The sequence below is a fragment of the Haemorhous mexicanus genome, chromosome 8 (genome assembly GCF_027477595.1).
Source record: "Haemorhous mexicanus isolate bHaeMex1 chromosome 8, bHaeMex1.pri, whole genome shotgun sequence".
Taxonomy (NCBI): Eukaryota; Metazoa; Chordata; class Aves; order Passeriformes; family Fringillidae; genus Haemorhous; species Haemorhous mexicanus.
Window position 1 is genome coordinate 26,524,270 of NC_082348.1, and position 23,295 is coordinate 26,547,564.

At 44.7% G+C, this 23,295-nt stretch overlaps 2 protein-coding genes across 4 annotated transcripts in view; one reads left to right on the plus strand and one right to left on the minus strand.

Annotated features, from left to right (window-relative positions):
• CDK15 (cyclin dependent kinase 15) overlaps nt 1–20,029 on the minus strand; it is a 35,377-nt gene extending 15,348 nt beyond the window's left edge. The window contains exons 1-9 of the mRNA XM_059852344.1: nt 19,846–20,029; nt 18,582–18,679; nt 17,930–18,009; nt 14,611–14,705; nt 13,762–13,824; nt 11,653–11,776; nt 10,963–11,083; nt 5,935–6,028; nt 443–506 (exon numbers count right to left, since the gene is read on the minus strand). Coding sequence (XP_059708327.1) covers nt 443–506; nt 5,935–6,028; nt 10,963–11,083; nt 11,653–11,776; nt 13,762–13,824; nt 14,611–14,705; nt 17,930–18,009; nt 18,582–18,679; nt 19,846–19,965 — 859 coding nt within the window. The 5' untranslated portion in view covers nt 19,966–20,029. The remainder of the gene's footprint in view (nt 1–442; nt 507–5,934; nt 6,029–10,962; nt 11,084–11,652; nt 11,777–13,761; nt 13,825–14,610; nt 14,706–17,929; nt 18,010–18,581; nt 18,680–19,845) is intronic.
• Nucleotides 20,030–21,435: 1,406 nt separating this feature from the next.
• Nucleotides 21,436–23,295, plus strand: part of ALS2 (alsin Rho guanine nucleotide exchange factor ALS2) — a 36,972-nt gene continuing 35,112 nt past the window's right edge. For 2 of the 3 annotated variants that reach the window (XM_059853310.1, XM_059853312.1), the window contains exon 1: nt 21,436–21,531. The gene's annotated coding sequence lies outside the window, so the exon portion shown is untranslated. Of the gene's footprint in view, nt 21,532–21,843; nt 21,865–23,295 lie in introns of those variants that run through there. The other variant, XM_059853311.1, reaches the window with a different exon arrangement.

Consider the following 23,295-nt stretch of genomic DNA (forward strand, 5'->3'; position numbering starts at 1 on the left):
GGACAGTGACCTTTAAAGCTGAGGTTTAAAGGTCCCCAAACCAATCTCCATAAAAATAAGGAAAGTTCAGATAAACTGCTTCTCCAGGTGCCTGTCAGCTTTTCCAGTCTAAACCAGGAGACATTGGTCCTTTGCTCCACTCCACTGAGGAGGGGAGACTAAATACACTGTGAGACTTTGAGCAATGAGATCTGTTAGACTTACATATACCAGCACTCAGTGAGGCAGCTTTGGCACACACACACCTCTGTTTGTAAACTAAGCCAATCCCAGTCCTGTTTTAGGTTCTACACCACTGTCATGAAGTAGCTCAAGGGATTTAGCAACACTAAGGATTTTTCATAATAAGCACAGGATTTTTCATAATAAGAATTACTGACCCAACAATGGAGTGGCTAGTGGCTCAGAGAAAAAGGTGGCCTTCTCATGAGTTAAATCCTACCTGGGTTATAGTTGGGGAGCTTGGAAAGTCCTGGCCAGGTGTCTTCAGTTGGGATCCCCAATACCTGCAAAAGAAGAGAGTGAGAAGGACAATGACCTCTTTCTGCCCATTTCTGCCTTGGTGTGAGTTGGAGGAATCACTCTCAGTGGAGAGTGACTGGCCTTGCCTGTAAACCAGAATCACACTGCCCTGGCTGGTGCTGGATGTACCACAGTGCATAAAGGACACTGACATTTTAGCACTTGATTATGTAGCAGAAAGGCTCCTGCTGAGACTGAATGCTGATGCTGCTGGGAACATCAGTGAAGGCATATGCAGCTTCACTGCCAGGTGCCACTGCTGCCTGTGCTCACCAGCCCAGGGGTCACACAGCTGAGCCCCTTTCAGTGCTGAAGGTGTCCTCCCACACCAGTGCTGCACTGGGCACTTACTGTGCCCACTTGCACTGGCAGCAGCTGGAATGTTCAGCAGCAGCACAGGCTGTGAGCTCTGAGAGAAACCCTTGCCTTTTGAGGTAAAAAAGTGAAGCTGGCAGACAGGTCTAGTAGCTGGAGCTAGAAAGCAGTGCAGAGCCTCACTCTGAAGGATACAGAGCTTCAGCAGTGTCTTTGGCTTTTATTGAGGATTGTGGCTTCAGCAGTAGCTGCTCACTGAGCAAAGTCTGGGCCAGTAAAGCCTCCTCCAACTTCATTTTAGTTGCTGAAATGTGTGACATGTGCAGATTTCTGCAGTTGTGGATGTTTAGTGTTGTTATTATTATTATTACTTAATACAGGCAAAGCGTCCTGTGCCTGTTGATATGGGTGATGTGTGCTGAAGCAGGAAAGCCACATATTTAAGAAAAGTTCACAGCATGTGAAATGGTAGTATAAATCAGTACTGCTAGCTCCAAGCATTCAGAGCTTTCATCCAGACAACACTCAGAATTATCATGTTTCCTTAAAAAGCAGTGAAATTTTAAAATGAAGAATTTCAGGGTTTTTATTCACTTTCTCTTCTCCAACACTAGATTGGTCTCACATTAGTTACCCTTTGCATATGATAGACAATTCCTGTTTCTTAAAATATCAGCTGAGATATATGACATGGGCAACTTGGCCTCCCCAGAATTTGTATTAAGATTGCAAGAAAACAGGCATCAGTGAAAAAATACATTAAAGAAGGAAGAACTGTAAACTATAAAACCAGCTTGTGGCAGTTGTAAAGCATGAGGCAGTTGATTGTTTTTCTTGCTCCCAGCCAGGAAACAGCTGTGACAATTGCAGCTGCCTGGAGAAGACAGCCACAAGCAAGGTGTGCACCTCATCACTGGCACATGTTAGCACGGGGTCCAGTTGCTGTGGCCCATGGCTCCAAACTGTTTATGGACTCAGTCTGCCACAGCAAGGACTAAGGGAGAGGATCCTTGTCTCTGCTCACCTGTAAAATCAGCCTTGGAAGCTTGAAAGCTCCCCAAAGAGAAGGTGTCTTGCAGTGTTCAGCCAGCTGGGGATGTTGGAAGTTGGCTTGCACCAAGGGTAACCTGACAGCCCTGGGTGAGGATTTTTGACTGGTGTGTGTGTCATGTGACTAGGACAAGTCTGCCCAAAGCAAACTCTGTATGCACAGGAAAGAGAGAGGTGGAATTTGAACTTGAATCCAGAATTTGCTCCCTTTATGCTATCCTGTCAGCTTTCCAGGAAGCCCTGCTCAGTGGGCTCTCATTCTTCAAGGTTTCTTGGGAGCTGTCAGACATCAGTTCTACAGGCATCAGAGGAAACTGGGTAAGTTCAGTGTGTAGTAAAATCATACCTGCCAGGGTCAGCTCAGCATTCTGCTTCTTCTGGTGAAGACTTTAAACAAATAATTATTTGTGTGTTCTTATACTTTTCTACATAAGGATTATAGCAAATATTACATTTTACTGCATTGGGGAGTGAAAGTGTTCAGAGCACCAATCACTGAATGCTGTATGCATGAATATTTGCATTTTCTGAGACTTTTCATTACAAAAGATACTTTTCCAACCTCTAAACTTGAATCTCTTTTTTGTTTTCCAATGGAAAACAAATGGGGCAAGTAATCCCTCTCCTCTCCTCTCCTCTCCTCTCCTCTCCTCTCCTCTCCTCTCCTCTCCTCTCCTCTCCTCTCCTCTCCTCTCCTCTCCTCTCCTCTCCTCTCCTCTCCTCTCCTCTCCTCTCCTCTCCTCTCCTCTCCTCTCCTCTCCTCTCCTCTCCTCTCCTCTCCTCTCCTCTCCTCTCCTCTCCTCTCCTCTCCTCTCCTCTCCTCTCCTCTCCTCTCCTCTCCTCTCCTCTCCTCTCCTCTCCTCTCCTCTCCTCTCCTCTCCTCTCCTCTCCTCTCCTCTCCTCTCCTCTCCTCTCCTCTCCTCTCCTCTCCTCTCCTCTCCTCTCCTCTCCTCTCCTCTCCTCTCCTCTCCTCTCCTCTCCCTTTTCTCTTCACTTCTCATTCTCTTCCATTCTCTTCTCTTTTTTCCCCACCCTGGAGCTTTAGTGAGATTCCTTGCAAATCAGACAATGTGTTACAGTTATTTATTTGAAATTAATTATACTCTGATAATTGTTTTACCTGTTGTGTATCCACCCTAAATCTAGATGTTAAGTTTCTGGTCCATGTCATCAGAAAAAAACAAAGCAACTTCTCTACACTCTATAGTGAAAGGTCTTGGTGCAGGTCAGTTCAGCCCACTGGGGAAGAGACAGTTTCAGTCAAAAACATTTTTACAGTGCTTGTATTTCAGCAAGTGCTTTAAGATGGTGTAAATCATTGCTCTTTCTCTCTGCCCTCTAACTGCTTGTTTCTCCTGTGATGACTTAGCTGAAGGAATCAAGCTAGCTGATTTTGTTTAATTTTGTTAGGAAGTCTTATTGAATGTTTTGTGTTGAGGAGCCTTGTAGTCATTCATTTGGCACAATGTTTGGCTCAGCAGCAGAAGCACCCTGGTGGCATTCTATAGCCTAATCCAGCCCACATTAAGTCCTTCTCAGCACGATGTTAATCCATCAGATGGAGCTTTTGCATGCAAATCCTATGTCCAGCCTCTTAAAATTTGAATCATGGATCTTGAACTGGTCAGGTTTGCTTGCTCTCCATGCCATGAGCAAACTGGAGATGCTGGAGTTCTCATTCACTCATGCCACCCTTCCATAACCAACACTGCCAGCCTTCCCTTCACATTTGGCCCTGCTCCTGTACCATGCCTTCATGAGTACCAGTGCTCAGTAGGGCTACTGTTTGTGCAGCCAGAGGATGAGAAGGGCAAAGAAGCTGTTCTCATTTAGAGTAAGCCAGGGAGAAAACAAAGTTGCAGGGTCCCCAGTTCATGTAGCCCCACAAGTGAGAGGTGGCACAGGACCAGCAATGAGCAGCCAGGGATAGAGATGGGAGATGGAGACTGCTTTAGGTGGCATTTGCCTCTAGAACAATTTTTGGTAAAATGACAGCCAGTGAGTCCTGATGATTCAGCAGGACAAACACATTTCTCAGAATGGGGATTTTCCAACCATGTATCTATATGGTGTGTGAACCAAGTGTCCCACGTGGAGATGAGCATACTGAGTGATAAAGACTCATGCACACAAATGCAGATAGTCTCTCTACCAGGGCAGGGTGCCTCTACTAGTAGTACATGAAAGGAACTGACTATGAGAAAACAGTAGGAATCCCCATTCTGAACCTCACACTCAGCAAAATATCTCATGCTAGACATCGAAAGCCTTTAAGGAGCTTTGAAATCTTGGTCTAACACAGAGCCTCATTCCAGGCTGTATAATATCATAAAACCTCCTGTGAAAAGCACTAATTATTTCATAGCTCTTTAAACTTCCTCATGATTTTTAAATAAGGGGTTTTTTTGCCTTCTGAGGCACAAATCCTGTTAATCATGGTATTAGTTATAATACCAGAGAAATTACGATAGTGCTATAACCCTCTAATGCAAAACCACAGGAAATGTATCCAGAGATTTCAGAGACATAAGTGTAAGGATAGCCTTCATTCACACTCTGAGAAACTGGACCCTGCCCTGGCTTTGAACCTTGTTAACTGGCCAAATATGGATTTTTTACCCCCAATAATTCTTTTCCTCTCCCACTCTCTATGAAAGAGAAATTCAGCATTTATTTAAATGGACTGAACTCAAGTCTAAGAACTGGATGCACTTACCTGACTTTTTATCACATTCCTACTTACAAGCAGAGAGGAAAACCCTACCAAGCAAGTGTTTCTGCATGAAGTGGTTAAGCTGGAAAAATCTGACTTATGCAGTCTAATGGCTATGAAATAATTTCTCATTATTTTCATGAATTTTATTTTTTCTGTACTTTCTCCTTTGAAAACCCATGTTTCAGAAGAACTCTAAGCATAAGAGTAAATCCTTGGGAGGAAATGTGAAAGGGGAGACATAGAATCACAGAATCTGCTGAGTTGGAAGGGACCCAAAATGATCATAGAGTCCAATTCCTGACCCTGCACAGGACACCTCAAGAATTCCATTGTGTGCCTGACAGTGTTGTCCAAAAACTTCTTGAGCTCTGGCACTCTTGGCTGCAGCCACTTCCTTGGCGAGCCTGTTCCAGTCCCCAGCCACCCTCTGGGTGAAGAACCTTTCTGTAACATCCAACCTAAACCTCTCCTGACATAACTTCAGGCCATTCCCTCTAGTCCTGTCACTGGTCACTACAGAGCGGAGATCAGTGCCTGCCCCTCCTCTTCCCCTCACAGGGAAGTTGTGACTGCAGTGAGGTCTCCCCTCAGACTCCTCCAGGCTGAGCAGACCAAGTGATACCTCCAGCAAGACCTAAGATGAATGCATAGGTTGATGCTGCTGTTGAGTCAGTAACAGGGTCAGCACGAGCGGGCAGGAGCGCCCAGAACCTGTCAGTGCTGCTGACTGCCTCAGTTCTGCCAACTGCTCTCAGAATCTGGCTCTGTGTTGCTGCTTCCCCAGCAGAGAAAACAATTTAGGAAGGTCCCAAATATGTTGCTCTCACTCACTGCTACTTTTATAAAGTCATTTCACACTTTCCATTCTCAAGAGCCGCGCCTTAAACTGGATGATACAAAATGTGCCAAGTTCAAATGAAGAAGGATCTCTGACAAACCTCAGGGTCTTGCCATTTTCAAGGTAATTCTGGAGCAGTATTAGAGCTCCTTTGTGAGAATGTAGTGTATCCTACAGTAAGTAAAGGATTTAAAAAGAAGCAACAGAATTTGCAGTACCTGCACACCTTTTATGCCTTTTTCAATTTGATGTCACTTTAATTGGCTTTAAATTTTTGATGAGATGACAAACATCAAAAGGAAGTCATTTGATTTACTCCTGTGTCTGTAAGAAAGTTGCCAAATATAAAATGGGTTACAAAGTCTGCTATGAACTCAGCAGATTAGACCAAATTATTTCTGCTATTCACAGGACCTATGCTTAGGACTTCAAAATTCAGTAGGCTGGAGCACTGGATTCTTTTCTCTTCCATTTCAGAGTGTATTTTACTCACCGCCCAGATCTTCTCCAGCTGCTCGTGAGTACCAGAAGTTGCTGCAAATATTGGCTGACCCTGGATCATTTCCACAAATATACAGCCTGCACTCCTGCAAGAAACCCAAGGTATTAACTCATTCACATAAATGATATACATAACACAATTGTTAGGATGGGTGGGAAGAGAGGCAGAGATAATTGTTGGAATGGAAATTTAGAAATTCTGATTTGTAAATGCAGAAATCTTGATACAAGTGCACAAGTGAACCAGGACAGGAGCAGACCAAAGATAAGTTATATTCACATGCCTCCAGGATTTCAAAACCCAAAGGGGTCAAGGTTCCATACATCTCTGCTCCCATCTCCTTTTTCTCATCAGCACCACCCACTAAAAAAAAAAAAATTCTCTTTTCACCATCAAGTCAATACAGGTGATATCCTGTAAAAGAAGCCCACTAAGCACTATCTTCTTTTTCCAGTACCAAAAAAATTGTTTCAGGTGTCTGTCCATTAATCCTGTTACAAACTATGTGAAAAAAGGATCATGTCAGAAGCCTGTGTATGGACTTTCCATAAGAAAAGGGTACAAAATTGGAGTACTTACAGTAGGAAAGATAAACAGGGACATACTACACACTTCTTGGGTTTGAAGGAGATATTAGATGCAGAAAGAACCCCGAGGCACTAACTATTATAGCCATTTTCCTTCAGAAGCAATTAGCTCTTCATTGGAAAGCTGAAGGCAAGATTTCATAGCATAAAAACCTGGTCATAACAGCAAGTTAAAATATTCTTATTTTTATGTCATCCCTTGCTCTACACTTGCTCCAAAACAAACCAGACAGCTTAAAAAACCCTAACACCTGCCAAATCGCTTCGTTTTACTAAGGTGGATTGGTCCTCATGGCATTAATGATGAAATAGTTGGGATCAAGGTAGACTTGCCTATTTGCAGCTATTCCCATCTCTTACTATATGGTGTAAAACTCCACTCATTTACTTTTTAATCATTTCCTTCCATTTTTTCCTACATTTTCTGTCTTCTCATTAAGCCCTATTGCAGCTCTTCAGGTTTCAGTCTCATTCTTCTTTGGTTATATCATATTTGAGTCCTTTAAGCTCAACTCTTGAAAACACAGCTTTGTCTTACAAGCTCTGAAAGTATTATTTTCACTTGCTTAGCAATAACTGTTAATCTCTGCTGGTCATCTGTACTCCTGTGTTACCCTTTGCACCTTGTTTTTGCAACACTGTAGTTGCTTTTCCCACCTGGCTGTGGTCAGTTGAAACCCTGGCACAGAGCTCATCTGTGGTATTTATTTTGGTCAGCCTTGCACACCAGGTGGTGCCAAGGCTGTTTGCAGATCCATATCTAACACTGTTTTCATAAACATCTCTGCTGCACTTTCCCTTAGCTCCCTGTACCCTAACCTTGGCAAGTCTTGTGAGATGAGCTTCTTTGCTTGTCTAATATCCTCTTACAGAGCCCAGGCATCACGAAACTTAAACCACAGCTTTTGCAACATAGAGTTTTCCTGGTGTTTCATAGCACTACCACAGGATTAGACATTACTTTGGAGCCCACAGAAAGATTCTACTGAGCCCAGTGGCATACCAAGACTGTTTTCACAGCTGATGGATGTGCCCAAATGGCTCACCCTGTTTTGCAACCACAGGGGCTGCTGTAATCGGCCGATTGCATTGCACAAGTTCAACCGTGTATGGTCAAAGCAATTTGGATACTCTTGATTTGCAGGGAGAAGAGAAACTCTCTGTGTTTTTGTAACAAGTGATGCTGATATTCTACCACAGTTTGCATTCTGATATCCTAGCTAGAAAGGGCCATTAGACTGGCAAGAGCAGGAAATTTGAAAACTAATGGTAGTCATATTAGCCTTGCAGTAGAGGCCTTAGCTTTCCTTCTGAGAGTCACAGATACAGCTCTGACAGCATTATGAGGATCCTTCTGATAATGAGGATGATTCAAAAGCATTTACTTTTAAATGTTTCTAAATACTTACACCTGGAGTTGTTTTGCTTTTCCCCTTTTCCTTCTTTCCCCTCTAATATTAATTTCTCAAGTCTTCTTACACCTTCCAGTCTATAAGTTTTTAAGAGGGTCTCAGTCCTATAAAACTGCCTTGGGGAGAGATAGAGCAGAGGGAGGGGTCTTTTGGGAAGAGGCCTAGACATGATATTTTAGCAAGTGCCAGATATGCACACAAACCAAAACAGTGACAGTTAAAGTAGTAGAAGGAGTTACAGGGATATTCAGGGAGCATAAGCAGAGCTGATTCCGACAGTATGGATACAACTGATGCAGTTGTATCCATCTGCAATCCCTGGGGAAGGTCTGAACACTGCACTTTGCCCTCAGTCTGCAGCACTGCATCACACAGTGGAAAGGTGCTCATCAGGATTAAGATTTAAGATATCTCTATGGCATCCCACAGTTCCCTCTCCATGTTTGGGAATTTTTGTTGGCACTAGGAGATGGCAATTTTATATTTAACCAGAAATATATCCTTCCTCTTGTTCATCACCAAGCCTGGTCTGTACAGTGGAGCCCTTAGCCAGTATCTCCCAGTTTGCCATAGTGGGGCACTGTGAACCAGGCTGAGGAGAAGGCTGCAGTGAGCCTGGCAGGTCCATGTTAAATGACTGCATGTGAACTCCTATTCTACATGAATCTACAAGGGAAGACCACTGTGATCTTTTTTTCTCTCTTTTTTTTAAATGAAAGATTATACAAGGAAAGCCTGACTGAAAAGACATCTTAAGGCACTCATGATGTTTGCAGCCATTAATGTGGCTGTATATAAAGCACTTGGTGTTTTTCAAAAAAAGAAAAAAAAGTCCTTCTGATATGCAGTGTAATCTCCCTGAAATCCCTTAATTGAATCTTGTAAAGTCCTGAAGAGATAGTGAAAGAGAAAGAAAGAGAAAAGAGACACAGAGAGATTAAAGCAGCTTTTCTAGTTAGTCCAAGAGCAACCAAGTCTCCTTCTATATCTCTTTCTTCATCTATTCAAGGCCTCATTCACTTCCCATGTGCCTCCCACTGACAGTATTGCTGCTCAAGCACACTATGCATGAATTGCAATAATGTTTTATTTTGTTATAATTGGTTTCTTTAAACCGAGGCTTTGACACCCACTGTCTCATGCCATTACCAAGGGCATTCTGACCTGCCTTCATGTAAATTGCAGCATCCAAAGGACATAGGGTTTTTTTTCCTTTCTTCCCAATAGACAAGTAACATCTGTGTGAATTCACATTATTTCCTAATAGACAAAAATTGAACTTAAATGCAGTGTACATCAAGATAATAAATGACTCTTGTTAGAGGAAGTTACTGAATAGAGCTCACTGAAGTACTCTCTATTCTCTCAGCGTGACATCTTTCTTTAGGGCAAACACTGGGAATGTTGTTATTACAAGGAGGCATTATAACAAAGGTGCCAATAGTGTGCATGTAGTTCAGTGGGATGCAGAGCACTGTGCTGCTAGAGCTGGGATCTTTGTACACCACTCCTACGTCGCTATTCATTACACCAGAGCACACTTATGCAGTGGGGATGTTGGTGTTGCATAGGCAGAAGTGACATGCTTTCTGTGCATATCTGGCTTTGGACAGGGGTCAGCTTTCAGGGAAAAAAACCAAGAGGCTTATATCTGATACAAACCCTCTAATCTGCTAGGCAGGCGTGTTCTTCAAACTCAGCAGACATTTCTGAGAGACTGGCTGGAGGGAAAAATGACAGGTATTGGGGTAGTAGACAGGACTATTTAGACTGGCTTAGCAGCTGGAAACCATTAGAATTTAGCAAGGTTTTCCTCCTTAGAGAAGTCTTTAAATAATTAAATTAGCAGCAGTCCTAGGGAAGTAAACAATCTAAAAACTTCCGTTTCCCTGACCTACCCTCCAGACTTAGGTCACTGGAGTGTCTGATAAGCTGCAGACCTCTGGAGGGAGATACAGCCTGTGAAGACCTGGAGCTTTGCTGTTTGTAAACTTAGCCAGCCATCTTGCACATTCTTCTGCACTCCTACCCTTTCCCAGCCTTTCACTCTGCAGTAGTTATTAAGTCCTGGTGGGACAGGTACAAGCAGAAGAATAACTGGTCTGAAGAAAGGGTAAAGCAGCAATACCATCTACAGATGTAAAATTGCCAGAATAAGGAAGGTCTCCTGCAACCTCATGAGCTGCACACTGTCCATGAGCACGTCAGGACTGTGTTGTTGGAAGTGGGCTCAGGTGGGTGCAGAAGTAAGCCAGAAGATTGATGAACCTTACAGTTTGCCCAGCTATCATCCAAGCCAGCCCAAAAGGCCACTGGGACCCTGCAAAGCCTTCATCTTCTGCTGTTTGCTGCCCACTCTCAGAGACTCCTCTCCCATCTATGAATGTGCAGTTTCTTTTTGATTCCCAAAGACATCAAGATTTTTGGGTAGAGCTCATAAGGAAACAAGGCTTTAACAGACCCAGCCCTTCTCCTGAGTGAAGTACAGACTGCATCTGAGACATGGTCTTTGAGAAGAAGGACAAAATATCACAGAAATAATTAAAATCTCAGACACCTTTCCATCTCCAGACTCAGTGAGAAACCCTTTAATGGCACATTCTGTTACCAAGGCCTAAGTAATTGATGGTGCAGTTGTGGATCCACTGTTTCACACAAAGCCATTTCTGCAGAGAGTTACTTCTGGCTCAGCTGACTACATAGATACACTTGTATTGAGCAAAAGTATTCTGTTGCAAGACTCATACATGTTACCAGACAAGATGCATATCTCTCATAAATATTATCAGATGGGGTTTGTATCAATCCATAGCTGAGATGTAGTGACATAATTCCCAAAAACTTCTACGAACCCTCCATGAAACTTCTACAAAACTCCACACTGCTCACAAATTTACTGCTCAGAGGTGTTAATTCCTCCACTTACAACCGTATCTACTGTAACTTTGGGTGATTTAATTTAATTCAGATAAAAATATTTTTTCCCAGGGAACCCCAGATGCTTTGATATTGGTCAGTACCAGATATCTATATCAGAAGAATAAGCTGTAGCTCCAAGCAACACATCAGGAGGACGGTACCAGAGTGTCACAACTTCAGAGGAGTATGTCTGTCTGGGGATGGACTGGGCACGAGCAAGGCCTGCAAAAAAACCCCCAACAAACCAACAAAAAAATGCTGTGTTAGGACAGTCCTTCTACCTGTACAGTGCATAGATGATAATAATTGGAAACAGGACATCATTTTCTCTTTAAACACAAGTAATCTCAATGCAGCTTACAAGCAATTGACAAAGAAAGTGTTTCTTGAATACACCTCTGGGGCAGATCAAATCAAGTAATAGGCTGTGTTTTGCAGGGCTTTATCATTTGAGACTGAAGCAGCTATCCCAAACCAATGCCAAGAAAGCTCTTTGGGTCACACATTGCTGTGGACTCTACACATTACATTATTTTCTGAACAGAGAGGGGTTGATTCTTTGTTCTCTTGAACTAGTTTTACACAGCAGTAATTGGTTTGACTTAAATGAGTTTAATCCCTGCACCTATCAGTGTAAATACAAGAAAAGCTGGACTGACCACAGAAATAGTTCCCTGAAGTTCAAGAAAAGGTTATGCTTCTCTGCCTTAATTGGCTGTGGATACAGATCTGTATGCATGCTACAGCTTTGGTCTGGGCAGATATACAGCTGTATCCAAACTGTGACTCACCAAAGTCGGCTAATTTGAGCTCACCGAGGCAACTGATGAGCAAGTTCTGGGGTTTCAGATCTCGGTGAAGAATGTGTTGTTGGTGGATGTAAGCCAGGCCACGCAAAAGCTGGAACATGAAGAGCTGGAAAAAGCCAACAAAAAACTGAAATGATTTTGTGTGACTTTGCATTGATACATTAACTCTGAACTTTAGGAGAACCCTGGAACAAAGCAGAGACAAAGCAAGTAAGAAACCAGTAAAAATCCCGAAAATGAGTAGAGCTTGGCTGAGGAGGAGAAAACTGTTGTGGGTTATGACTGCCCTACAGCTTTCTGAGGTTTTCAGGGTGGAATATTTGGCCAGGAGGGCAGTTTAACTGCGGTCCATAAATGCTCATTTTGGAAATTTAACTTTTCTTTAGAAATGGACTGTTGATTGCAGGAGCAAGGTCACCTTGCCAAAACACAGACCCCAGCTTTCAGAACAGCAGCTGTGCTGGTTGCAGTGCTCAAGACAAAGACACAAAGACACCCAGCCAAACAAAATGAAGGCCTAAGAAGCTGAAGGTTTGCCCCCTCGAGCCAGATGGCAGCAGCTGACTGGGTTCCATGGCTGCTGCACATGCCAGCAGTGGAACAGGGAACTGACTGACCTGGCAATGGGAACTGTGGGCTTCAAGCTGGGAGACAACATGAGGACCTGCTTTTAAAAATACAGCAAATCAGATATGATGAATGAAGCAAACAAGGAAGAAGGAAACCAAGCAAGAAAGGAAGCCAATAAATAAATATCTAACTCCCACCCTCTAGGTAGTCTAAAGAAGCCTGGGGTAAAATAAGTTGGGCTGAAACAAGGTATGAAGTTTGACAGTGGATAGAAACAAAACACAGCAAAAGTAATAAGACTTCACCAGAGAAAAGATATTTCTCACCAGAGGTTTATCCTAAAGAGGAGGAAAAACAGTGACACCCATAGGTCATTTTTGTACCAGAAAATTGTCCCTGTAACATTCTGCACACTTATACTCCATAGGAATCACTCAGAAAAAACAAACTGTATTTGCCAGCAAAAATGAAGCAAGCTAGATGACCCTCCTGAAGGAGCAGTAAATAATTTGCAGTTCAGTTCCTGCTGACAGTGAGTATTCTGGACAGGAAAGCAGAGCAGCTGGCTAGTGTTTATTCACAGAAATGCCAGTGAGCACATATTACAGCCATGTGCTCCATGTGCTTTACCAGCATGTCTGGTAGCAGAACCCTTGAGATCTGCGCCAAAACTACTACACTGCATCTCAGATGTATCTGAGCTTTAAGGATGTTTAAAATCTGAGGCCCCAAAAAACTTCATTAGAATTGGTGTTGCTTAACAACTATCTGGAAAAAGATGTGAACAATGTGGCAACATTTGAAGATGACAGAAGTATTTAGATTAGTTGTGATAACAAGTGACAGTGAGGAACTTCAGAGAGATCTGACAAAGCCAGATGAATAGGCAGTTTGATAAGATACAAAGTTATTGTTGACAGCTGTAAGATAAATTAACTGAAGCTGCTCAGGAAGAGGGCCCAGGCATCCACTGAGGACATCTGCACTGAAACCTTAAGCCAGCGTGCAGCAGCAGTCCTGAATGTTAATTAAATGTGAAGATGCATACAGAGGAGAGCAGGAGACTATTATAACATCAGTCTATAAAGTAAGGGTACATATTTGCCCAGATCCAGTCAATCACAAAAGGTATGGGAGAAACAAAAGGGACTTAAATGACTGCAAATATGAAAATAGTTCCAAATGAGAAGAGAGTGAGATGTGAGAGTTTTTAATTAGAGAGATGAATAATGCGTTGTAACAATAAAAGGACAAAAATTTGTGTAGAGATAGGTTTCCTTGCCACAAGATGTCATTGTTCTCAAAAGCTGAATGCCCGCTTGTAGGCTCAGAAAATAGGAGGAGGGGCTAACTGAAAAAAGGCTTGGAGACTGAGAGGGAGCTTGTTATATCATCAGAGGTAGATTTTCTCCCAAGTTTTTGTCATATATGTAACAAAAATTAGTAAGTAATTTGGTCACAGTGACCATACATGGTGGAAAATAACTCTCCCTCACGCCTTAAGGGATACAAGGAACTCACCATAACATTGCACCAATGGAGTCCTCCAGGATGCTGGCCCATGTACTGTGCTAGATCTGTGTGCTAAATAAAAGAGAAGAACTTGAGGCAAAGCTTCTGCTGTAAAATGCCTCTACCAACAATGCCTCTTCTGTAAACGGAAAAATATGCAACTGCTACAAAGCTGCCTATTTCCCCTAGGTGAACATCTGGCCTGATGCAGCCCACAAGCATGTGCTTAAGTTCTGGGCCACATCAGGGACCTGGCTGAGCTGTTATCTCACCCAGCATTTGGGACCTGAAGCTGCTGGTTAACGGAATTCATACTTGTGCAGATCTAACCATAAAGCTGCAATAAGGAGATGTTGCCTCTGTATTTTCTTTATCATTTGGTTGACTATCTGCAAAAGCAGGAGAAGTAGCAAGATTCAAGTGGAGAATTTGATTGGTATCCTGGTCTCCCCATGAGAGCAACCCACAGCTTGGTCATGGTAAGCCTCTGGGGTCAGTGCCAAATCTGACCCCAGCTGGGATGTGAGCTCATATCATTATTTCCTATCCTTGCTGTGGCTCAAAAACACTACTTTTATTGTGTTGGCAAGGCAGAAATGGAGGTCAATAATGTCTGTCACCCCAGTGGACACAAGAGATGGAATTATTTTTGCATACAGCTGTCGCATATGCAGAAAGAAAAGAGTAAGGCTGTGTGGCTGGAAAGCAGGAGATCAAGAGGGAAAATCAATCATTGCACTACAGAATTACAACTTGTTTCTTTGTAGATGTCTCATAGAGCAGTAAATTCATTCTGCAGCCACTTCCCAATACTTCCCAGTACTAGCTCCACAGGAAGCTAGAAAAACATCAACTCACCATGTACTCAAAGACAAATGTTAGTGTCTCCTCGGTCTGGATAATGTCATGAAGCAGTACAATGTTGGCATGTTTCAAACACTTGAGAAGAGAAGCTGGGAAAACACAAAAGGAAGATCAACTTTACTGCTGCTGGAAGTGGAAGGAGATTGTGCACAAAACAAGGCAGTGAAAATAAAAAAATGGGGAGTAATAGTTCAGACTTGGCAGTTCTGTAAGAAGTGGCAGCTACTGAGCCTGAAGGAGGATGGAACAGCTCTGCAGAGAAGCAAGCATCAGTGCTCCAGGCTTGGCAGGAGCCCATCCATCTCTCAGAGGTGAGATCTTGCCTCTGTCAGAAATAGCAGTTCACAGTTCCCATGTGTCAGCTTATAAGTCAAGCAGAAGTAATTTCTTCAAGGTAAATGCTGAGAGGGAGGACCTGGGAGCTCCCAGAGCCAGAATGCAGCAGAATGAAGTGACTGAGTGAACGGTAACTTGTATGCATTTATAAAACTTAGGCACACTTTTCTTTCAGCCAAATTATCAAAAGCATCATTGCAACTTGTGTCCCTGGTCCTTAGGTCCTGACGTGCCTTTGCCAAGCCTTATCACATCCAGGGTGTGGTGATGCAGGGGCAGCACTTGGAGGAGTCTCTGGCCCCACATAGACCACAGAGCACTGACTCATGCTAACACAAGAGCTGCAGCCTTCTGGGCCTTTTGGCTGTGCATTGGGTTTGCTGTGTTAGAGCAGGCTCCAGCCAGAACATGTATGAAAGGAGCTTCTCAGCAGAAACTCAGCTTCTCAGCTTCTCAGCAGAAACTCAGCTTAATCATTTGCTACCTTAGGTGTGAGACAATATAACAGTAACTCTGCACAGAGGAGGAATGTGGGGAAGAGGTGAAGCTGGGATTACTTTGCCTCTAGGTCACTGGCACAACAGAATAATCTGCCCCAGTTGTTCTCAGACAGGAAACACAAACTACACAAAGAGAAGCCCCAAAGCTCCGAAAATGCAGATGTCCCTGACTTGAGATTTTAGTTCTGCTTCTGATATAGCAGAATAGCCTCAGAGCTGTTCCAGACCCACTTTTTGCTGCTGATTAAAACCAAATTAGTTTGCTGTCAGACCAAACAGTGCTACAAATTTCATTCAAATAAGGCACAGGCATACAATCTTGTTTCAGCTGAATTAGCTGAAGCACACAATACAGAGCATGGGCCAGCTGTGGGAGGCAGTTTTGGTCACAATTAAGAGCTGCTTTTTTGTTTTTCACACAATATGAAAAAGATATTTGAAGAGCTTCATGAAGGCAAAGCAAATTTATACCGGATTAGCACTTTGCCTTTTGCAATGGTAACAATCTCATGTGGCTCTAAAAGCCCTACTGCCACAGTTACACTGTATGACACAGCTGTGGCCCAAGCCTGTGTCACTTCTGAGACTACTGAGCAGTAAGGGATGCCTGATTCAGCACAACTACTGGATTGCAAAGTAGTTCTTGCACAGAGCTTGGTGTTGCTGCAGCTGAACTGCCTCTGCTACTGATACTAGTCCATTTAGCTACCACCAGTGTGTTCCCAGTGCATAGCAGTATGGACCTTAAACATGCTTCACACTTGCCTATGAATCTAGTAAAAATACTCTGGCTAGAGCCCATCTGCTACAGAACATGATAACCTGGCTCTCTGATACCTCAGTAATTCCATATGACCGGAGTTACTGCTCCAGAGGGGCAGCACAGAGGGTCCACAGTGAAATGGAGGATTCAGCGCCTGTGCCTCAATCAGGCTTCTGGGAACTGCTCCTCACTTTGTTGCTTCTACAACCCCCTGCTGGGGTGTCAGGTGCTACTGCCAGAACCGAGCTTTAAACGCATTTTGTGTCTGCGGGGCTTCCTGGGGTGAAGCGTCTCTTTGTCAGGGGAGCACATTCCTCCAGGGTAGCAGAGAATGCGCTGCCTTAATAAATCTTGGGCTTTGTTTTTGCTACTGACTTACATTGTAAATTTGAGGTGTCAGATGCTGCAAAGCTCAGCAGCACACAAAAGACCTACTTAAAGCAGATCCTTCATAGGCTCACCCTTGTTTTCTCCCATAATGAATGAAGTTAAGACTCTCAGCCTGTCCAGTAGAGCATGTTAAAGGGGTGCTGATCTTTGGTGCATCATTAGTTCAATGCAGATAAAGCTTTCAAGGTTTATTTTACTGGTGGGCTACAAGTGTAAATGCAGAGCAAAAGCACCACAGCAAATGAGTGTATAGGAAATGTAACACAAGCCATTTTTTAAATGGGCATTTTTAGGTGTGTCTCTGCTTTCACACAGAATTGGACTAAGGACTTTGTAAACTTTCTTGTCTTAATTACAGTTATAAACCTGGAGTGGATTCAGTGACCTCCCTTGTTATTCTAAGTTGACTGCTATGAGAGTCCTTCTATGCTGCTGCTGCTCTCTGAAAGCTGGCACATCTGGTCCCCAATTCTCCATCCCAGTCACAAGATTAACCCTAGTTCCACAAGTGCAGTAAGAAATAAAAAAAACCCTCATGTGCGTCGTCCTACATGGACAGCTTTCACTAATATCATAAAACAGACTGGCACAACAGTTGCATATTTCTGTGCATGGAAGAAAACAGATTATGGTCTTCTTGGGATTGTACAGCAGATGAAAATAGAAGCCTCAGTCAAGCAGGCTTGTGAACTTAGTCTGTAGGGAAGTGTAAATACTTTCAACCAAAATCAAGTACTTGCACAAAAGCATTTATTTCTCCAAGAAACTGAGAAATCTGCCTAGAACTCTACAAAGTTGACTGATAAGAAGAATTTCTCATTGGACTAAAATAACAGATGTTATTACACATCAGTTTTACCGAAAGTATCTCTCTTCAGGCTGGGATCTGTGATGCTCCAGGTATTGGCTAGGAAAGTGTCATGGTAGTAATAACAAGTCTACAACTGCCCAGTGCAGCAGTGGCAAAGGCCGTGTAGTTTCTAGAGGGAGTGAGACAGCAACTGTGAAGGAGGCAGCAAGCAGAAGGTGCAGGGGGCCCTGACACTGCTAGAAAGAACATGCTCTGGCTGCAGCTGGCACTTTCCTTATCACAGGCATGGATGCATCTCTCACAAGTGCATACACCAGAGATTCCTCCTCTGTCCTTTGCACGCCTGTCCAGCCCAGCGTGAAGACATCCTCCATGAGAGGATAAGGAAACTGAGAATTTTGGGAGAAGGACAGCTGGCACATTGAATAAGAAGAAAGGACTGAGGGAGACATCGTGGAGCTTTTCCAGATTAAAACAAATGCTCTTCAAGAGTGATGCTCCTCTATGTCTTACCTTCCCGAATGGCTGTAAAGGGCACTCCCTCCTCTGCCTCCAGCTTGATCACTTTCAGTGCCACCACCTGGCTGTTGATCCTGTCAGGTCATAGTAGAAAGTCACATGAAACTTCTCAGTGCTTGGCATGATAACACTAACAGTCTGCCAAGCAAACACCCAAGCAAAATTTCTGGGCCTTGCTGACCCACTCAGGCCAAACTCGGAAGGTAATTACAAACCTCCTCCATCCTGTGTTCATTAGCAGTGAGCTGAGAGCCAGCCTACCTGGCTAAAGAAGAACTGTGCTGCTGTCCAGGTATTGCTAGAGCATGGCTTTGAGCAGTGGCCCCACTCCACCTTCTCACAGCTTTGTGTGCTGTCCCTGTGTGATGGCAGCATGACCTCATGCCCAATTTTTCAACTATGCAGAGATCCCTCACTTCAAGGAAAACCTTTGCTCCCTCTCTGGTTCAGCCAGACAATCTCCTGGCACACTGCTGCAGATCCAAGAGTCTTTGTGATGCCTCCATGGCTACAGTGGAGGAGTTCCCTGAAAAATTGGGATGAGGCTTTGCAAATATGGTGTTAAAGGCAAAACTGGACTTTTGATTTGCCTTTACCTGCCATAGGAGGTGTTTTCAGCAAGCACTGGGAAGGCACTATTGCTCACCTGCTGATGCCCTTGTACACAGTTGCACAGGATCCTTCACACAGCTTCTCTAGATGTACATAGGATGTGGCAGCTCCAAACAGGATGCCTTGTCTCTGCTTCATGAAGAAATTGGTATGTGTTTTAGATTGCTGGCTACAACCAGAAGCTACTAGCAGGTCATTCAGTAATTAAGTACTGAGTAATGGCTGGAATAACCACTGGATAAAATATCTCCTTTCTGGCTCTGTGGATGCTGCACCTCACCCATCTGAACTCCTCCACAACATCCTGCTCCTGGAAAGAATCAGTGTAACTCCAAGGTCCCTGTGTGCTGTACCTCCAGCTCTGGAGGGTGTGGAGCTGCAGGGGCTGCAGAGGGGGTAGAGAAAGGGATGCTCTGGTTACATCTAACAGCTGGCATAGGAAAAGGGGACAGACTGTGTCACTGGCAAACTCCATTCTACTGATGAGTTTCTTTTCTTTCTCCTTGACTGCAGTGGCTTTGAGCAATGCACATCATTTTCATCTCTCTCTCTTCCAGTCATGGATCTCCAGTACTGGCTGTAAGGGGAGCAGCTGTCTGTGTGTTCCTGTGTAGGTAAATGGCAGCACCCACTCAACACAAAGAAAAAGCACCCTTAACTGCAGAGGGTACTTCTGCCAGCATCATGCTAAATGCATGTTATTCCCCCTTACCCTGAAATATTCATCTCTAAATAACCTGCTAGGGCAGGGACCAAAACTCAAATGCAGAAGTGAAATTTCAGGAAGTTTACATTTAGGTATTCTTCTCTCCCTTAATCCCTCACCCCTCACCTCCTTCTTCCCCCCTGTATAATTTACACAGCCTGTTAATTTGGCCCATACAGCATAACAGTGCTGTACACTACTCAGCTGTAAGAAAGGCAGCAATGAATGGCAAGCAGGCTTCAAGCCCTCCCAAGCAGCTATACTGAATGGATTATAATTTGACAACACAGGATTTGCAATCTGTGGCATGCTGCCTCCTCCAGAACTGTAGGTTGTTGGCTGCCTCCCTGCTTCATAAACTCTCATTGGCATAGAACTTGCTGGAGTGCAATGTCCTCTCCCTTCTCATTTCATCAAAGACATTTATTGTCATCTAAGGTACAGATTCCTCTTTCAGTAGCTTCACAAGCCTGAAGCTGCAAAGTTTGATGCTGTCTGGTTAGAAGCAAATGCAGGTTTGCACTCCCACAAGTGGAAGCACCCAGGGTTACCCTGTCTCAGTGCAGAAGTATCACAAGATGACATTAAATACCTCTGCTGCAGTCACTGCTTCCTTGTGCTGAAGGCCTTGGATTTGTTGGGAGCCCCTTCTCTCTGAACAGCAGCTGCTGCATCCTGGTCTGACAGCACTGACACACAGCATGTCTCCCATGTTGTCCTGTTTAATTTAAACTGTATCTCTTTTTTTCTCCTTGCTCCTCCTCATCCCTCTTGTCTGTAATAACAGCTCATATGACTCGCATGAGGTCTCTGCCTCAAAGAGTCTTGTGATTTCTGCTGTTTTTCCTTCAAAGTCCAAATGCACCTCTGGAGCAGTTCTGTTGATTTCAGTTCCTTTGGTACATGCCCTCCAAAAACAGCCAACATTTTTCATCCCTGCAGATGGAGAATTAATAAATCCAAACTTTCTGCTTGTACACACTTCTTTCAGTGAAGCAAATCTCAGTGTAGTAAGTTGGATAATGAAGGGATGGGTTTCACACAGGAGCATGCCTTGACTTCCCTCCCTGCCTGCAGCAGTTCCAGGCTCCAGACTTCAGCCTCTGGGCTCTCAGGTGAGCTTGCTGAGCACTGTGGCTGAGCTGTGCTTTCTGCAGGAGCTGTACACTGACTGCCCTTGCTTTGGCATTTACATCAGTGTGGGGACCTGTCCCTGCTGGATTGCGTGTCCAAGGATGCAATGAGTTGTAGCTGATGGTCTTGTCTGTATGTCAGAATAACCAGAGCAAACTGATTGATCCTGCCCACTGTAGAGCAGGGAATGCACAGTGGATTTACCCTGGATGTGGATGGCCAAAACTCCCCTTCTTATAGTCCTGCATGAGCAGGACTCACTGTGCAGCTTCCTAGGACTAACACCCAACCCACACATGGAAAATGACAAAGGCTGAGGGAGCAGACATTGTCCTGTGGAATTTTTATGCTGACCCATTAGGTCCTTCAGTTTTCATTTGAATGCATCACATGAATCTTCCCTTTGCTTCACTGTTTTGATGTCCAAGAATAACGCTTTTTCCTTGAGCACAATTATTTCTTTAAAGCAAAAATGCCTTGGGAAGGCAGGAACAATTTCTGTGTGTTGCTGCAACACAACCACCCAGCCTTTACATGCCAGAGAGTAGAGGAGAAATACTGTCACAAAGAGAAGTAATCCAACTTTTGCCAGATAGCCAGAGATGATAAATGAAGAAAGCGTGCTCATAGCTGCTGATTGTTATTGAAAAAAAAATTTATATATATATAGTATGCGTGTATATACAAATTGCATATATACAGGAATTGCTCTATTTATGTGTACATATTTAAATGTATTCTGTGAAATCTGTGCCCGTGTGTGCATGACTCGCACAAACACGTGCACGCACACGCACCTGTGCACGCACAGCTATGCACACCAGGCCGCTCCGACGCAGGCCCTCTCCCCGCTAAAGCAGCGGTGTCGGGCGGGTTTGCGGAGCAGAGAGGGCCGGGCTGGCGCTGTCGCTGTCACCGATCCCGCACGGGCCGGTCCCGGGCTCTTTATTTGCGCCTCGAATATTTTCCGATGCGCACCCACGTGTCGCTCCGCTCTCTGCCTGTTTTGTCCCGGGCAGGGACCCGTTGGCGCTCGCGCCGTGCTAGCCCCGCCCCCTGCGCGTCGCGCGCCCCCGCGTGAGTCAGCCGGGCGGCGCGAGGGGCAGCGGGCAGCGCGCGGCTGCGGGCGGCGCGGCGGCAACAGGTGCGGGCTGCGCGCGGGGCTGCGCGCGGGGCTGCGCGCGGGGCTGCGCGCGGGGCTGCGCGCGGGGCTGCGCGCGGGGCTGCGCGCGGGGCTGCGCGCGGGGCTGCGCGCGGGAAGGGGCAGCCGCGCCTGAGGGCGGCCGCGCTCCCCCCGCCTGCCGCACCTGCGCTGCGGGATGGGAGCGCCCGGCGGCACCGGAGACACACGGGACGGGCCCTGCGCTGCCCCCGGCTGCGCCCTGGGACTTGGGGAGAGGCGAAGAGCAGCTCTGACGGACCCTGGGTGGCCAACTGTAACCGCGCTGTGATGGGCTGGTACAGCACAGATATCGAGGTGTATTTCTGTCGGGTCTGAAGGTCCCTTCCCTCTTGGTGGAAAGAGACCCCGAAGTGTAACTGACATGCCCTTCATCTCCTCCCACTTGCGTTTAAAAGTCCTGTCCTTTTGCGTGCCTTGCTTGCTCGGGGGTTAATGCAGTTCAGCTTTTGGAGTGTGTGGGGTGATGGTGCTGCTGCGGCTGCGGTATCCTGTACAGGTGACACAGTGTCCTGTCACTGACACAGGCCTCCTCTTCCAGAACGAAAACAGAGAGCAACCGGAGTGGTCATAAATGATTTGTAGTTAATCACTGCTGGTTTAGGGCAGCAGATTATGTAAACTAGCTGTATTTACCATTTTCAGTTTCTGCAAAGTGAACTGTCTTCAGACGGGGAAGCACATGAGAATGTGCAAAATTAAGGAGTGATTTCAAAAGAAAAAGGGGCAGAAGGAGGTTCGGAATTTTTTTGTCTTTTAAGAGTGTGGTAAATTTTAAATTTTTAATTGCATGCTTTAGCAGATAATTTTCACCTGCGTTAGTTTTTTCCCCCCCTCGGCTTCTTTACTGCTTTATTTTGCTACCATCGCAGAATGGAACTGGCGTTAAAAGCTTGGCGCCCTCGCCCTCATCCAAAGGGCTCTCTACCGTCTCTCAGCAGCCAGTTGTTTGGTTTTGTTCTGAGCAGATCTTAATCACACAATGTTAAAAGTAGTGGTTAGTGCTGACCAAAACACCAGGGCTTCTTTAACTAGTCACACGTTGTATGTAAGCCACAGTTGCCAGTAGTAAATGATGTTGACAACTCTGTTTCGAATGAGGAAGCTTGGAGATCACCTCTCAGAACCTGAGTAGGTAATTCTGTATAACAAACTTGCAGTCTTGGTCTTGCAAGTTATTGCTAAATGTGATGCAACAAAAGTATTAATAATGTGTTTGGAAGTACGTAAGTAAGCACGTGTGAAAGCTGTAGAAATATTTGCAGTGTTTATTGAGTAGGAGGTAAATAAGCACATGAGGCTCATGGGAGTTCTAGTGTTTCTCAAAGTCGGGGCATACCAGCTGTTGCTGTTCAGTAGTGAATGTAAGGTTACCGTCGTATCTGTGGTGCTTGCTTAAAAATGGTCAGCGAAGAGCAGAGTCCATGATAATGAGAGAACTGTGGCAGTTGTTACAGCGTGGTAGCGTTTGATTTCTGGAGAATTAGCCTTTAACTTTGGAAGTCGAGAGTATGACATCAGTGTCATGCCAGTGACCATCTGTCTGTAGCACAAATCCATTTCGTAATTGGCACTCCTTGCTGCTTTCCACTTGCAGCGTTGAAAGAAAAATGTAACAGTGAAAGTATGGGCAGAGCAGTGAAGGTGTTGGTATCCCACGGAGCTTCCATGCAGGAGTGTTGTTTTGTGCCTGGATGTTTCCCTCCATGCCTGCTACATCTAATAACA